This window comes from Cavia porcellus, unplaced genomic scaffold, assembly GCF_034190915.1.
Source record: "Cavia porcellus strain 051 isolate PalLab524CR breed Dunkin Hartley unplaced genomic scaffold, mCavPor4.1 scaffold_9, whole genome shotgun sequence".
Taxonomy (NCBI): Eukaryota; Metazoa; Chordata; class Mammalia; order Rodentia; family Caviidae; genus Cavia; species Cavia porcellus.
This window is the reverse complement of record NW_026947492.1, coordinates 60,015,011-60,032,215: the sequence shown is the minus strand read 5'-3', so window position 1 is coordinate 60,032,215 and position 17,205 is coordinate 60,015,011. Positions and strand designations below refer to the sequence as shown.

Below are 17,205 nucleotides of genomic sequence, written 5' to 3'. Positions count from 1 at the left end.
AGTGAGAGCAGGGTCAGCATTTATTGGGCACTCATTGTGTGTCAAGCACTGTGTTGAGTTCCATATGATCTGTTTCAGCTTTATCACAACACTATGAGGGTGGAGTGAAGATATCACTATTCCATTTTAAAGATGAGAAAATTGAGGTTCAGAAAGATTACATAACTGCCTCAACCACAGACATGACAAGCAGTGGGGTTGCGATTTGAAACCTAGCCTGATACCCAAATCCATGTTCATTCCTTGCACCCTACCCCCAGCCCAGTCTTCTCTGCCCTCCCCTCCCTGAAGGAGGCACTGGGGGAGGACAGGACACAAGCACTGCTGCCGCCGAACTACCCTCCTATTCCAATTGCAGTGGGTGCATCCCCCTCTGCTGGCCTGGCTTCCTTTCTGAGCAGCAAAATTCAGCTCAGCCTGTTCCAGAAGTTTCTCTCAAGCACAAAACCAGGCAGACTCTTCACTCGGTCTAAGGGCAGGAAAGGTCAGTCCGGACTGCCACCTGCCCCACTCCACAGGAGGTCCCAGTTGGAGTCTGGCTGTACTCTATCATCTGTAATCACATCACCCAGTCCTGGGCATGATCCCAAGCAGGTAATTAGACAGCATAAGAGACCCCATCCCAGGGCCTGGGTACACCCACATTCATAAATCCCCAGGAGTTTTCACCCACAGGTCACTAGCTCAGCCTTTCCAGGTAGGTGTTATCTCCATTTTGCTGATGAGGAAAAATGAGGTCAATGAGGCCTTTCCAGTCTCACTTACATAGCAGCAGAAGTTTTGGGCCCAGCCTGGACCCAAACTGGCTCCCCCAGATGCCTTTCAGGTCCTGCCTCAACAGGGAGACATCCATGCTGCTGCAGGAAGACAGCTCCTTGAGACCACACAGCAGATGTGGCACTAATGTCCCACCATAGTGGACCAACATGGACCTGCCCTGCCAGGTTGATGGCCACACAGCTTATAGAGTTTAGAAACTCACTTTAAAAAAAAAAAAAAAAAAAAGAGTATAAAAATATCTTCCTTTTGCAAATTTTACAAAACCGCTGACCCATGGCCAGGCCTGGAGACGGCCCTGGAGCCTGAAGGGACTGAAGCTGAAGGTGAATCCGCCTCGGGGCTGGAGGAAGGGCCCAGAGGCGATCTTTGCACACCCGCCTTCACAAAGGCCCTGCCCCCAGCCCAGCAGACAGAGGAGGCTCTGAGGACACTCCTTCTGGTCCAAACGGTCCAAGGCTTTCTGTCTCATGCCTGCCGTGGCTTCAGAAGCAGCTGAGCTCATCCGAGTCCAGGACCTGTGGGCTGGGTCTGCTCCTCATGTGCACGGCAGCACTAGTTTCTTGCAATCCTGGAGCACATCCCAGAAGATTCCTCATGCCTGGGCTGGCAGGGTCAGCCCACATCTGTGCCTGGATCCCTGGGCTGGCAGGTGCAGTTTTACTAAGAACCCCTCCCCCAAACAACTGCAGGTTATGACACAGTTCACTAAAGGCACCCACATCCCGTATTTCAACTGGCCTACACCACAGCACCATGACAAATTTAAAGTTCTCGTTTTACAAAAAGGGACAATGAATGGCGCTTGCTCTGCACTTAATACGTACAAGACATGCCAAGGGGCTTTTCACAAGTGACATCACATAGACATCCAAGAAAGCCTGCCTCAGTTTCTGACAACAGGTCTGCCGCCCTGCTCTCCCACCTCCCAGTCAGGCTTCCTCCAGCGTCATCCTGCCTGAAGGGGACAATTCAAAAAAGTTCTGGAAAGCAGAGGGTTGGTAAGTGAGAGGGCTCCAGCTACTGGGCAGAGGAGCCACTGGGGGCTCACTTCAGGCCTTCCTGTGAAGTGGAATCAACCACTGCCTTCTTTCTAGTGTGTCTGAGGAAGTTCTGAATATTAATTAAAAAGGAAAACATAAAAACATACTTTATTCATTTCTGAAGCCCATGTCTGCACAGCATAGAAATGTGTGAAGAAGGGAAGCGGGAAGGACAGGAGGAGCCTACGCTTATTTAATCACCTCCACGGGAGAAGACCCCAACTCTCAATTCAAAATGTTGGCATTTCCTTTTTAAAAGTCAGTTTCATCTATCTTTTAGCACAGGACAGGAAGGGAGAAGAGAGAAAAGTGCTTCTCCTTTGGGTCAGCAGCTCAGGGCTCACTTCCTCTAGAGGAATCTTCCCTGACTCACTCCCCACCCAGTTCTTGCTCCGACTGTGCCAGCCCCTGTCAGATTCTGAGGAAGCTGACGTGTTAGCAGCCAATCGCCGCACAAAGTGTCATCGGGAAAGCCTGCAAGCTGCTAAGGAAGCATGAAGAACTATTCATCCAGTCTGGCGGGGAGAATGGGGCAGGCACCTTCCCAGGCATGGATGTCTAGGGGAAATGTTCAGCTGAAATGCTTTCAGGTGTCTTTAAATTCAACCTTAACCCAGGCATGGTGGTACACATCTATAATTCCAGTATGTGGAAGGCTGAGGCAGAGGGATGGCTGCAAGTTCCAGGCCAGTCTAGACTACACTGGCAGTGAGACTCTCAAAAAAAGAAAAAAGAGTTCAAGGTCAGCTTGAGCTATGTAGCAAGACTATGTTTCAAAACAAAACAAACATATCATTAATTCATTAATTAATTCAACCTTGAAAAGGGTGAGCTTGAACAAAGGCAATGACCATTGAGGACTATCCATAAAAGTCAGCATAGTCAGAATATAGCTGCATAGAGGGAGGAGTTGGGACAGAAGCTGGAAATGGATGCTAAAGGGTCTCCAGTGCCACCTGAAGAACTCAGAATCTCCTGTAAAGGTGGGGAGTAGCTGATCCTCCTTTTTTTTCTGTCTCTTTTTTTTTGTTGTTGTTTATTTGTTTTTGGGTACCAGGGATCGAATTCACCACTTCACACTTGCCAGGCAGGCGCTTATGCCACAGAGCTAAATCCCTAGTAGCCCTTCCTTTGTCTTTTTGAGATACTTTGCCTATGCACTTCAGGTTGGACTTGAACTCACTATGTAGGCCAGGCTGGCCTCAAAATCGCAGCAATTCTGCTGCCTCAGCCTCTCAAGTCCTGGGATTAAAGACATATGATCCTTTTTTAAAGGCAAACTGATCCTTTTTTAAACTGGGAAGGACACACAGGGTCATGTGTGATTTCAGAATAAAAAAGAGGCTTTTAATCTCAGGACTTTGGGAGGCTGAGACAGGAGGATCATAAATTCAAGCCCAGCCTGGACAACTTAGCAATTTAGGGAGACTGTCTCAAAATAAAATATTAAAAGGGCAGACGGAGCCTGGGGATATAGCTCAGTGTGAAGACTCTAGGTTCAATCCCCAGCGACACACACACACATACACACATGCATGTACACATGCACACATGGACAAAGCTTGAAGAATTCAGACTGAACAAAAGTATAAAAAGGAGAAGAGTACTCTCAGAATCCAGACCAAAAATCGGATCTGAACTAAGCCAGTGGCAGTGGAACAGGGAGAAGCCTTGTCTCCACCATCACCTGGTTTAGAAGTCCTGAGCTGGGGCTGCCCAAGTTGGGGGTAGGTTTTTCTTCTGAGAGTTCACTGTACCTGGGCTCCAGCCCTGTGCCTAAATGGAGGCTGGAGGAAGCAGGTCAGTCTGACCAAGGCTCAGTTCACACAATCAGCCTATCCTGATTCCCTGAAAGTTTTTCCTATTGTGACTTCGATTCTGCAAACAGTGAACATCCTAGATGGCTGGCTGGGTTCATCCCACCCACTGAATGGCTGCTGAAGAAAATCAGGGCTCCATACATGAGACGGACAACAATATGCATAGTGACCACTGATTACCACACACCATCACCTGTGTGATTTTTATGATTTATTTTAAAAAATATGTTGCAAGAGTCAGCAGAGTAGCACATACCTATAATTCTAGCATTCCAGAGGCTGAGGCAGGAGGATAACTGCGAGTTTAAAGCCAGCCTGGGCTATAAAGTGAGTTCAAGGCCAGCCTGAACTGCATAGTGAAACCCTGTCTCAAAAAGAAAAAAAAAATATATCTACTGAGTTTCTAAATGGCTCCAGGTTTTCCCCTATGCCCTGGGGCTATAAAGATCCAGGACATTATCAACCATCTGGTGAACTCTGCTAATGTGCTGGGCACTTTCATTAGCACAGACACTATAAAGGAGAGAACCTTCTCCCCTGAGGCTGAAAAAGTCAGAGACACACAGTTACTGCTAGGGGAAAGTAAGAATCTTGGCCCCAAGCCCCTCTTTACAACAACATGATTCAATGTCCCCAAAGACAGCCCTCCAATTTGTAGAGACTGGCACACACACCCTTGGCTGCCAGCCCACAGCCCAAAACTAGAGACTTCCTCAACTCCCCTGGGAAGAGCTGTCAGCCCTCTGCATGACTTTCTTTGATAGACACTGTAATTTCTCCGTCCTCTGCCAGTGCTGACCCTGGGCAGATCTGGTTTCAAAAGGCGAGTCTGAGCCCAGTATTCTGGATATAGAGTACCTCCCTCATTTCCTCTTCCACCAAAACACCAACCTTGATGTCACTGGGCAGAACTTTCATTTTTCATACTAGGTGATGGTTGTGGTGGTTATAGTGGCTGTTGGTGTTGAGCAATCAACATTCCTAAGACTTCCCATAAGGCCAGAGTCTGATACTGTGCCTGACCCCGAGAGGGATCTCCAGTCTCTGGTAAGGAAACAGTCCTGGATGAAGGCCTGCATCCCAGATAACACCCAGACAAGTCTCCCTTCTGGCTCCATCAAATGCATCTTCCAAAGCCTGCTTGTGTGCCCACCTTCTGAGCTGCTTTCTTTCAACCTCAAACCTGGGTTGCTTTGTCCCCAGGGTAAACTGATCCCCTTTACCTCTCTCCTGATAGCATGTTGTGATCATCTATTTCCTGTCCCCAAAACGTATGAGCAACACAACAGTCAAGACTTGCTTCCTCTTCATATTTGAGGTGTCCAACACAGATGTGGCAAATATGCAGACGAACCTTTATTCACAGGAAGTCCTAGGCAGCAGAGATGGTCTAACAGAAAGGCATAAGCCAACACTGAAAACTCCTAGCCTAAAGGCCCCAAAGAAGTTGCCTTCCAGGTCACAATGATCCAAAACCAGGATCCCAGCCTAGAGAAAAGGTCTGGTTTTGGGTGAGAGACAGGCAGAGCTGCTCCTTAGATCACCTTCCATCAAGAGACTGTGGTAGGCTGGGCCACTATAGGGATACACTACAGTGGAGATCTGAGCCCGGTACCAAGTCAGTGCTGGAGAAATATTTGTGGAATTGAACGAACAAACTGAAAAATGCTGGCTATTTGTTTCTGCGGCTGCAGAGAGGCTAGCTCCCCTCTGGGGGCAGTTTGTAGGCAAATTATCTCAGGACTGTGGCCTGTTTCCTCTAATGAAGCTTCTCCCTTTGCAGCTCAGCTCCCAGGGGTGTGGGAGGAGGCAGTGCTTGGAGCTGCACTGAGGCAGCACACGTAGCTGGCTGCAAAGTGTGTGGGCAGCCTGACCACCAGCCCAGTAGGGGGACTGTCGCCATGACCTGCTGGGCCCACGAATTCTGAGCGAAGCAGTACCTGCCACCACCGCCTCCTCTTCCTCTTCCTCCTCCTCCTCAGCCCCTCTGGGAGGAGAGGAAGAAGGAGGAGGGAGTCAGGCTGACTTATGTAACCAGCTTCCTTGGAGTCAGAGGCCCCTGCAAGTCACAGCCCAGGTTTGCATGGTGGCTGGGTAGCTAGGAGAGGGGGCAGTGCCTCCTTTCCTCCTCTACTGCCTCTCCCTCAGACCTTGTGGACCTCTGCCACAGCACCTCCTGCTAGGGGCTGGGAACCAGGAAAGCCTGTTGTTTTCTGAGTGTGTGAAACATTAGCTGCCTGGCTTCCCTGGCAGAAAACCAGACTCTGGGCTCTGCACCCAGGCAGGCGGGGGCTAAGGAGAGGCCTGGGGCTGGGATGCCAAGGCCCTCCCTCCACAACCTCCCCCGGCTTCCGCCTGCCCAATCTCTCCCACTTCCTTGTAGAGAATCTGTTCTGGCTGAGGGGCCAAAGGGGAGGGACCAGCCTTGAAGCACAGCACTGCTGGCTTGGCCTGGGCAATCTCACTTCCTTTTCTTGCCAGTTCCATCTCTGAGCTTTTCCTCTGCCTTCAGCCACCTGTAAGTGTGCAAATAACCAGAAGCTGGGTACACACATGTCCTTGTCAGGTGACAGCACGGGGCAGGGGTATGACGACAAAAGCTGAAATCCAGTTCCAGCCCTGGATAACAGTTAAGGACTTTAATCAAGCCCTGACCCCTCTGCCCATAGCAATCCTATGCAGTAGACATGTGCCATTAAACCCATTTCCCAAAAGATGAACTGAGGTTCAGAGAGTCTAAGACTCTTGGCCAAGGTCATAGGAGTAGTGGGCAGTAAAGTCTGATAGCAAGCAGAGGCTGACTCTACAATCCACATTCCGTCCTCAGCCTCTGCCTCTCGGGATCCTTCCCACACACACCCTGGAGGAACTATGTGAGCAATTCCTCACTGATCGGCCCTGGCGAACAGATCCTTAAACACTAATCAGTCTCTTCCCGAAGACACTAGTTTGGGAAGCACAGGAGCATCCCAAGGACAGGACAGGGATTAAATCAGGACCAAGGACAGAATGTGCTCGGGAGGCAGGTGAATGAGCTGGCTGCCAGCAAATCTTCCCTTCGGATTAACTTACTGCAGTTCAGTTTTGGGTGGATCAGACCACTTCTGCCCTCCCAAAAGGCTACTGGAGGCAAGGCACCTTGAATAGTACAGCCTGCTGCTGAGGCCATCTGCTTACTGTAAAATGAGAAGAAAGTCCTAAATGCCTTCCAGGCCAAAGCTGCTCCCACTTTGTACTTGACACATGGAGAAACTGAGGCCTGAAGGGAGAAGCAATTTGCCCTGGTGTCAGAGGGACAGTGAAGAAGTGGGTTCCCAGCTCCCACTCACCTGGGTGCTTTCCCCAGATGCTACACTCTCTGCACCTATTTGTCTGTCTCTCTCCCTGCTCCCCAGCCGCCTCTTTTCCAGCTCTGCTCAGCAGGGCCAGGTCTGAGCCTCCCTCTCTCACCACCTGACTCTCTCTCCTCCACTGGGCCAAGGAGCAATTCTTGGGTGGTTTAATTAGCTGATTAGGACCACAGCCTGCTGGATTCAGTGCCCAGAATTCTGGGCCCCATAATGAAGTGGGTTCTGAGCACTTGCCCAGTGGGCAGCCGATGGGGAGCTCCTGGCCGAGGGGGTGTTCACCAGCTACATAAAGAGCTCCTTGATCACCATGGGTCATCGGAAGCCATGGTCCCCTCCTTGGGCCAGGCCAAACCACATTGGACGTACCTGAGCCAGCCCCAGACATCCAGCCTGGGGAGGGAACTCCCTATGCCGCCAGCCTGACACAGGAAACACTCAGGCAATGACTAAATTTGGGAGTGATGAACAGAGCCCACTCTCTGGAGGCCAGGAGAGGATGGATCCATGGCATTCATTCAGGAAGTAGACTTTGGACACAAAGAGTGAAGTTAGGGCAGATTTGAGATAGAAGAACAGCAGAAGCCAAGGCCCAGAGGCCACAGTGAGCCACTGACCTTGGGGTAGGAAGCTCTGGTTGTCAGAAACACATTCTCCAAGCAAAGGAAAAGTCATTCATGCATTGAACTCTGACCTTTGGGCCACAAACACTAATCTAATTCTTGTGGCTCTGTGCTACTCTGCAGTAGTTTGGTTTGGTTTGGTTGGCTGGTTTTGGATGGTTGGTTGGTTGGTTGGTTGGTTGGTTTGAGACAAAGTCTCCCCATGTAGTTCAGAGTTAAGTGGCCTTAAACTCACTATGTATCCCAGGCTGGCCTCTAACTCACAGCAATCCTCCTGCATCAGCCTCCTTAGTGCTAGGATCACAGGCATGCACCACCACATCTAGCTTCTCTGCAGCATGTGGAAAGCAGCACCACCATCCTCACCAGTCATACTGCCCCCATGCCCAGTTTATCTTCTCGCAGTCAGCTACCTACATTCAATTTCCTTGGCTGAACAAATATTTATGGAGCTCAGTGCTGTGCCAGGCCTATGCAGGTGCTAGAGAGACAAGCAGAGCCAGCCAGGTGCCCTTGGAGAGTTCTTGAATTCATATGCAGATGTCACAAGTTTGTAAATAACCAGCAGCCACGCAAAGAGGAGCCAGTGTGCAGGAGAGAAGATGGCAAAGTACTTGGAAATCACTGAGGGCTTCCTGGAGGGAGCTGCACATGTGACCTAGACCCCTGTGGGTACTAAGGATAAGTCCTTTGGGACCTGAAAAAATGAATCAGCAAGGTTCTCTCTTGGGGAGCTCAGCCTGGGGGAGGAGATAGATCCAAGAACTAAGACGCATATGGCCCTTATGCCAGGGATTCTCTGAGTTATACCCATTTCCACTGATTTAACCCTCAAGGTAACCACCTACCCATTTTACAGAAGAGAAAGCTACAGCAGAAAAAGGGTTAACAATAGGTTGAAGTCACTCAGCCGGTGTCAGAGCTGAGATTTAAAACCAGGCAATCTGGCTCTTCCTAGAGAGTAGCTTCTATGCTAAACAGCTTCTAACTGATCAGATCACAACTGGAGTGGTGGGGACCAGAAGAGGACCCCAAAGCAGCCTGGAGACTCCCAGAACCTTGATGGGAAGAGAGGGGAGGGAGGGAAAAGTGTCCATGAGGAAGGAAGAGCCAGGTTCACGGACATGCTGGGCAAAGAGAATGACCTTCGAGGACCTGCCAGGTACTCCAGATCCTTTGACTCCCCTAAGCAGGCAGGAGATAAGACCAAGGAGGTTGAAGAGGCCCATGAAGGAGGACCTGAATCCATGGAAGACAAGACAATCTCTTTTCAAGCCTAAGGTAAGCCCTTCCTGCTCCTCAGCACCCATCACAAACCCTACCAAGGCCTACCCAATCCTACCAAGGCCAATCTCAGTCCCACTGGTCTGTGATAGAGGCCTGAGATACCCAATCTCCCATTGTTGGAAGTCTCCCACCGGCAGAACACAGGAGAAGAGTCTCACACACACTGGCCATCTGACTCCCACAAGGACAACAGGGCCCAGAGTGGGTGAATGGTGTACCCAAGGTCACACAGCAATCAGTAAGCTGGAAAGCACCCACTAGGACCTTCCTAGCATGGAATCACCCAGAAATCTATCCTCAGTCCCTTCCCTGCTTTGCCAAAGCTCTCCCCCTGCCATTTATGGCAAGGCTGGGAGTGGGATAAAGCTACAGAAGAACCAGAGAACCAGTTGTGGGTTCTGAGGCCCAAGACAAGCATGAATGCCCCTCCCCCCCATTTTACCTCAGCCCACACAGGGCCCTGAACAGCTGGGACAGTGAGCAAGCCCTGCCTCCTGCTGGTCTGACATAGGCCACAGCAGCCAGCTTGCTAGAGGCTCTGTGGCATCAACAGTCAGGTCTGTTAAGGTACAGGGGGACCCAGCCTCCTTGGTGGTCTCAGCCAAGTGTGTCCCAGCCCGAGGCACAAGCAAAGCTGCTTAGTCACTGTGGTGGCCTCAGTCATACAGAGCTTTAGGGACCTGGCAGATTCAGTCCCTGAGGGTAGGGGTGAGGGGCTTGTCTGGCTTCATGCTCCCAGGCAGGAACAAGAAGTTCCTCTGAAGTAGGACTAAAGATGGGCCGGTCTCAGGAAGGAGGAGGCTGTCTCCCTAGAGATGACCCAGCCAGGGCCCTCAGGGAGGGGGAGAGAGGGGACTGGCACAACAGAGTTCTTTGTTCCCTTCTCAAAGCAGCCACCCTGCCCTGCCCCCCAACCCCCATTCTCTACCTCTCTGCCAGGACTCAAGCCATCTCTGAGACAGGACCTGTCCTTCGTGGGAAAAGAGGGGTGCCTGGAAACCACCAGAAGACATCTGTTCTGATCCCAGCACCATGCAGGAGACAAGGCCCTGCCCTCAGGAGCCCCATCTGACAGGACTGTACATCCCCTTCCCTCAGGACTTCCCAATCTGATGGAGGAATCATGGCCGCCCTCCCCTGAGCATCCCGTGGGAAGCGTCATTTTCATTCTGAGGATTCCCCAATGGGAAAGATGTAATTTCAGCACTTAGGGCTGACTGCAAAGACAAGAAAGGAGGGAAGAGTTGGGTCCAGTTCAACAAACCTCAGCCAGACATCTCCTCTGAATCAGACCCAGAGGTGGATGATGGGCCAACAGGCAGGAAGCAGAAACAGCCCCAAACCCAAAGAAGCTCCTCATCTGCGGGGCGGGGGGCGAGGGGAGACTCCCGGGACATCAATGAATGAGGGGAGCAGTGCCATGCACACACACACACTCCAGCACCCAAGCCTGCTGGCCGAGGCTCCCACACACGTCCCCCACAGCCTCACCAGTTACCCTCACACCTGAACCAATGTCTGGCTGTTGGCAGGAGCTCGCTCTTTCTTTCTTTCTTTTTTCTCTCTTTCTTTCTTTCTTTCTTTCTTTCTTTCTTTCTTTCTTTCTTTCTTTCTTTCTTTCTCTTTCTCTTTCTTCTTCCTTTTGGTACATGTTTGCAGTACATAAGGGTTACATTCACTGCAGGGGAATTGTACATGCATAACACATTTCAACTCCCTCCTCCCCCACTCACCCAAGGGCTCTTCCTTCAGTCTCAAACACCCTCCTCCTGCAAAGCCTTCCTCATACCGCCCCACCTGCCCAGGGTCAAGTGCTCTGGGAAGCTTCCCAAGCCCCTCAGAGTCAGAGGCCCTTCCCTTCAGGGTAGCACGGTAAACACATTCCCTGAGACCAGCTTCCACTCCACTAATGTCCCTTCTAATGTCAGCTTGGCCTTGAAAAGACAATGGGAAGTGGCACAAGGCAGAGGAGGCAGTAGATGGGGTAACCTGCCAGTCCCCTGCCAGCCCCCTGTGCCCAGCCCAGGGCACACTGGAAAAGCAGAGCCCATCCTCTCTGTCCTCTGCATCATGGTCCAGCTGTGCCCACCCAATGTCATCCAACTCCCCCACTGCCCACCACTGCCTTCTGGCTAAATGTGGGGAGTCTTGCTACAGCTCCTCCTCTCAGGGCTTTCCCTGCCTCTCAGGCCTCAGGACCCATAATCCTGTTTCCTGCCTCTTCTCTCCAGGCCAGGCAATGATGCTCTCAAGACCTAACTGTCCCTGACTACCCTCTCTTCCACTCACTGCTTTCTCTCTACACTATGTCATCCACAGTCCCCAAGGAAATCACCAGTATCAACAGTGAAGACTGAAAATCCCTGCCACCCACCTCAAGCCCCTAGCCCAAGGTCCAGGCCCCTCCTGATCCTCATGCTAGGACACAGCCAGCTGCCCTGACAGTCCTGCCCCTGCATGCCCAAGCACAGCCATCCTGGCAGCAGTGGAGGATGGCCTAGCGGAAGCCAGGAGGTCACTTGGAGACACTGACATCTGGTATGCTGTTCTTTCATGGTCATGACGGAGGTGACAAAAGCCCCAAAGATACCAAGCCCACAGCTCAAGACCATGGAGCCCAGGCCAATGGGGGGCTTCCACTTCCTTGGAAGGAAGAGAGCCACCAGAGAAGCCTGAAACCCAGTGGCCAGCCTGGAATCAGAGACAGTGGGCCAGGCTCACCGCTCCCATTCCAGCAGCCAAAGCCACAGGACTTCCCCGAGTTCCAGCCAAGACAGGTCACACGGCTTAACCACCAAGAGAAATGACAGCCAAGGTTCACAGAGAGCTGATGATTACATGTCCCCGTCACAGACACTCTTCTCTCCCAGAAAAAAAGAAGAGTACATAAACATTTGCAGGAAGAGAAATTCTATTCCATCCCACTGGGAAGTCTCTCCTATTGTCTACATCTGATCTTTCATGTTGACTTTAGAGTTAGCGGCAAGACCAATTGTGGACCAGTCAAGTTCCCCTCTCTGGATGAAATTATTGAGTAGCAGAGAGGCCTGTGTGAGCACAGACAGGCCTCAGTTCAGGAGCCTGATGGCTGAAGTAGCTATCTCTCCTAGTCTGCTTCCTCTTCTGTAAGACGGGAACAACAATCCCTCTGTTACTAAATCATGGAGAGAATCCAGTGAGATTATGCACATAAATCTAATAGTAGACCCTCAGCAAAGATCTGAGTTCAACCGGCGAGGCTGATGGACTCCACCTCTTGTTGCTTCTCTTTTTATTCCTTAGAGCATCTTCTCCATAGCTTTCATTCTGAGCTCACAGTCTTAGTTCTCAGGCTTCTTCCCAACCACGTGGAAGGTCTCTGGGCCGCTTCCTGCACCTGTCCTCTTGGTCACGGCCAGGGACACTTCTCTGAACGTAAAATCTACTCCTGTCCCTCCACCTCTGAAAAACCTTTGGATCCACATTCTAAAGCACCACAGCCTCAGAGGAAAATCCTGTCCCCTTACCTTGGCAACTCCCCACTGGCTCCTCATCATCCCCAGCCCAAGCCTCTGCACATTCTCCACCTTGTTCCATATCCTGGCCTGTGTACACGCTGCACCCTCGGCCAGGCGTGACATCCCCAGTCCCACCCTCTTGGCCTCCTTGTCCTTCCAGGTCAAGCTTTGAAGCTCTGAGGTCACCTCCTTCCCAGGAAAGCTTCCTTGTCATATTCCCTGCCCGGCACTGGGTTGAGGACCCTGCCTTAGGTCTCCCACAACACCTTCCATTTCATGTTATAATCAGCCACTTGGCTGTAAATCCTCTGGTGACACAGTGGACTCATTCATCCCTGGACCCCACTCAGAAGGCACTTAGTCAATGTTTGTTAAATGAATGCATTATTGTTCCCAAAGCACCTTGTTACAGCAACCATCATCGTACTCCTGCCCTGTAATAGTCCTGTCCAGGTGTTCGTCTCATCCTCTCATTCCCCCTCACCATGGGAGTTCCTGGAGGTAGTGACAGTTTCTGATTAGTTTTCACTGTCACTCTGCTATGCAGGTTGCAACTCCAGATACAGGGATGAAGGTGATGGCTCCTGATCCTTCTAGAGTATTGGGTATTTGCAATACCCTCCTGCAATTCATAAAGTAGGATCTCATGGCTTATGGAATAAGAAAGGAATATAGCCTATCAGTTATTTTGCCTTTCTTTTCTAAATTATGCAGGGACCTGTCTAGGAAGGAAGACTTTGTGAGAATACTGTAGGGAAACCTGAAGTGGGGGAGCAGGGCCACAGTGGAGGCAGGTATCAACCAGAATTGTTTCCAGGCCTCAGACAGCACCTCCTCTCATGCCCAGTAAATTCAGTAAATGCAAGGAGAGCTAAGTATTGACAAATCTAAGTATTGATGGCTCCAATTTACAGATGGGAAAACTAAGGTCAGAAAGTGAAGACACCTGCCCATTTTCCCCAAGATCCACCAGTGAGCTGGAGGACCAGCAGCAGAAGTCAAAGAAAAATCCTTGGCCCCAGAGACAGCCTTCAACAGGTGCCAACAGTGTCCTCATGCGGACAGCTCATGCAGAATGGCACTTCTCCCCAGGTTACAGAGAAGCTGAAGAGGGGCTGAGTCACCCTCCTCAGGGAGCAGCACAGAAGAACAAAGAAGAACCATGGCTCCTGATTCCCCACTTTGCCCTGCTGAGAGAGGCTTGACCACATGAGACAAGAAGGGCTTGTCTCTGTGGCACAGTGATGTGCTAGAGGACAGTGACCTGCATTACAGTGCAGGCCAGAAGGCTTCAATGAGGACTGGCTGTGAAGGTGAATGCAGACACCTCATGATCTTCTGCAGTCTCTCCGGGCTGGGCCTCCTCCATAGAGTAGGGCACCCCTTTCTCACCCTCAACCTGAGATCCATGAGGAGTCACACAATCCCCTGAATAAGCCAAAGACAGAGACCAAAGGGACTTTGACTTCTACCTGTCTCTGATCTCTCTAGAACTTAACCAAATCAAGTGACTTCTCCACCTGTTTCTGCTTTCAGAAAGCAGGAAGAAGAAAATTCACCTCCTGGAACAACTGTCAGGATTGTGGCTGGGAAATTCTTTCTCAAAACTAGGCTAAGTTACCTCTGATCCTGTTTCTTCTCTTGGAAAATGGGAATGATCTTTGGAGGGCCTTTCTCATGCTGTTGAGAGGCTCAGATGGCAGTGGGTGAGACATCGTTTTGTTTGGGGGCCTGAAATGTGATGACGACAGGAGTTGCTTCTCTCTGGCCTGTTAGTCCCTCTAGGGGAGGTACACATCTTGCAAATCTTTGATTCTCACACTAAGCCTAGTACACAGCAGGAACTCAATAAATAAACATTGGAAGCAAAAAGAGGGAGAGATGGAAAGGGAGACATGGGACCTAAGGATAGGTAAGGAAGGAAAACAATGAAAAAGAGCAGGTGCAGAAGGGGTCAGAAGGGGAAATAAGGTAGAGGCCTCTGGAGGACCTACAAGGGGAGGGGTGTGGTGGCCCTAGGAGGCTGGATCAGGGCTTGTCTGGTCAGAAGGGTAGACCTAGGGGCTGGCCTGCCCCAGCCCCCTCTCCCTTTTGTTCCAGGGCCCCTTTTGGAGGCAGAAGCTCTCCTAAGACTGAATTTCAGGGCAGGCTATAAGAAGAAAGGAGCCCCTTGCCCCACCCCAGCAGGAAGCAGCTCCTGGCTAGACCCAGGCCCCGTAGGCCACAGGGAAAGGAAGCAGACTGCATGATGCCTGCTTATCCAGTTGGGGGGTTGGGGACTCCACCAGTGTGACGTGTGTGTCTCCACACTGCCGCTGGGGTCTGGAGTAGTGTGTCTGCAGCCCCCAAGATAGCAGCCTGTGCTAGTGAGGGGCCAGTCCATGTGGGTATTAGTTCAATGTGCATCTGCAGGGATCAGCATTGGTGTGGTCCTGCCTTCCACTGTGTCAGTGAGGGTGACAACATGCGTGTGCCAGCCACAGAGTGTGTTAGAGTCCAAGTGACAGTGTATGTAGCAGTATATGCTCAATGCCTGTGCTTCTACGAAGTTGTCTTAGGGTTGGTGCACGGTACAGTATGACCTGTGTATGCCAACAGGATCATCACCTCAAGAATGTGTTGGCAGGCAAGTGTGTGCCAGAGTGTGTGCAACATCGTGTCGCTGTATGTGTGCGCAGTGACTGTCAGTGTGCGCCACACCACGAGTGTGCCTGTGTCAGTATGAGCGTGCATGCTGTGTGTCAGCCTGCCCCACAGCGTCTCTGCGTCTGTGGCCAGGGCTGGGTGTCAGCAATGTCTAAGTGTCTGGGCCAGAAGCTGCGAGCCCAAGGATGGCCTGATCCTCACCCTCTGGGCACCTCCACCCACAGCTCCTGCCAGTGATCACACAGGAGCCCTGGGTGGAGAACTGCCAGGTCCTCGGGTGACCACAAACGCAGGGCCAAATCGCCGACTAGAACCCCGGCCCGGTGTTCTCGCCCAGGTTGCCCCCACGCGCGCCAGGCCAGGCGGCTGTCCGCACTCACCGAGTCCCTTTGTCGCCCATGGTCCGTGGTGGCGGCCGCAGGGAGGTCCGCGGCGTCAGCGCCTAGTCTGGAAAATCCCCGGCCGGCAGGAGGAGCGCGGGCCAGCCCGCTCCCGGGTCCCCCGCTCCGCCTCCTCCGCTCTGCCGGCCGCCGCCCCCGCCCCGGGTCCCGCCCGCCGCCTGCAGCCCGCCTGCCAGCCGCGCCGCACAGCGCCCGGCCGCGGCCAGGGGCGTGGAGCCCTGCGGGCTGAGCGCGCGTGTGCCTGACTCCGTGTCCGTGTCTGCGGGTGCGCGCGCCGCCCTGGAGGTCGGCGTTCAGGGGACCACCCGAGTGCACCCGCGTGTGTGTGCGTGTGTGTACGCACACGAGTGTGTGCAGGTGCGTGTGCACGGCTATGCGCGCGGGCCCATTAGGAGTGTGTTTGTGCGGATGGTAAGGTGTGCACGTCTTTGTGCAGCTGTGCGTGTGTGCGCACGGCCGTGGGTGCGAGCGCGCTCTCCCGCGCACGCCGGGCCGTCTTTGTGTGTGCGGGTGGAAGGAAGCCGAAAAGCCGACGGTCTGCCGGCTCCGAGGCCCAGCCTGGGGCGGCGCCCCGCACGGGGACCGTGGGAGACTCCAGAAGCCTAGCCAAGCCTCGGCCTTGTACCCACCCTCCCCTCCCCCACCCTTCTCGAGCGATAACACCCAACGACCCAGCGGGGACAGGAAAGGGGTGGAGGGGCGGCAGACTGTCCATACCGGGGAGTTGGTGAGGGTAGGAGGGTGCCAGAGGTCAGCTGGGACGGGAGTAGCAGCCAGAAAGAGGAAGTGTGTGGAGGGGAGATAAGAAAGGGGGCACAGAGCCGGCCCACAGCATTTCTGGTCTGAGCGGGTAGCTCTGCTGGGTAGCATCCCGGAAAACAGGTCCCACTCCACAGTCTGTTGCTGCAGGTGACCTTGGACATCATCACCTTCAAAACCAGTTCCAGACTTGTGAAGTGGGGTACTAACTGCAGAGGAAATGCGACTTCATATGCCAAAGGGACTCGTTTTGTACTTGCTGGCTTTGCTGGGTGCCTGCACACAGTTGCTGCTCAGCACAGCTTAACCCACCTCTGCATGCTTCTTGGTGTCCTTGGAACTCCTGGCTCCTCTCCTGACACACCACCACCACCAGCACCACCACCACCACCACCCTGCAGAAACAGCAGGTGGTTTCTTCCCCTCCCTGGGTGCTAAGAACCCAGAAGCTAAGAAGGGGCAGGATAGGGCTGGGCCTTAAGCTATTCTCTGCAGACATCTTGAGGGGTCCTGCTTTGTCAGAGCCTCTTCTGGCTTTGCCTGCAGGTAGTGGCATAATGTGAGGTCTTTCCCATCACTCTGCACCAGAATTTGGCTACCTGGACTCAATAGGTCCCTAATAGTGGAGTATTAATGAAAGGAAAGGAAGCCATCATTTACTGTGCAGCAGTTGTGGGGCCCGGAAACAGCTCCTGTAATTATGCTCAGAAGTAGTTACCTATGCTGTTTATATAGTGTGCTGTTTATATAGAGCTGGTAATGATATCCCAGCACAATTACTATAATTATGTCCAGACTAGGGAGAGAGGGGGCTGATGGGTAGGCAGAGTGGGCTAGGTCTAGAGGATATTTACAGTTAGGAGAGCCAGGTGTGGATGCCTGTCATCCCAGCCTTCCAGAGGCTGTTGCTGTGAGTTTGAGACCAGCCTAGACTCCATAGTGAGTCCAAAGGCCAGCCTGAACTGCATAGCAAAACCCTGTCTCAAAAAAAAAAAAAAAAAAAAA

At 52.2% G+C, this 17,205-nt stretch overlaps 1 protein-coding gene across 1 annotated transcript in view; it reads right to left on the bottom strand.

Annotated features, from left to right (window-relative positions):
- The window catches only part of Arrb1 (arrestin beta 1), an 81,357-nt gene extending 65,771 nt beyond the window's left edge, over nucleotides 1-15,586 (bottom strand). The window contains exon 1 of the mRNA XM_013145285.3: nucleotides 15,421-15,586. Coding sequence (XP_013000739.1) covers nucleotides 15,421-15,440 — 20 coding nt within the window. The 5' untranslated portion in view covers nucleotides 15,441-15,586. The remainder of the gene's footprint in view (nucleotides 1-15,420) is intronic.
- Nucleotides 15,587-17,205: the final 1,619 nt, after the last annotated feature.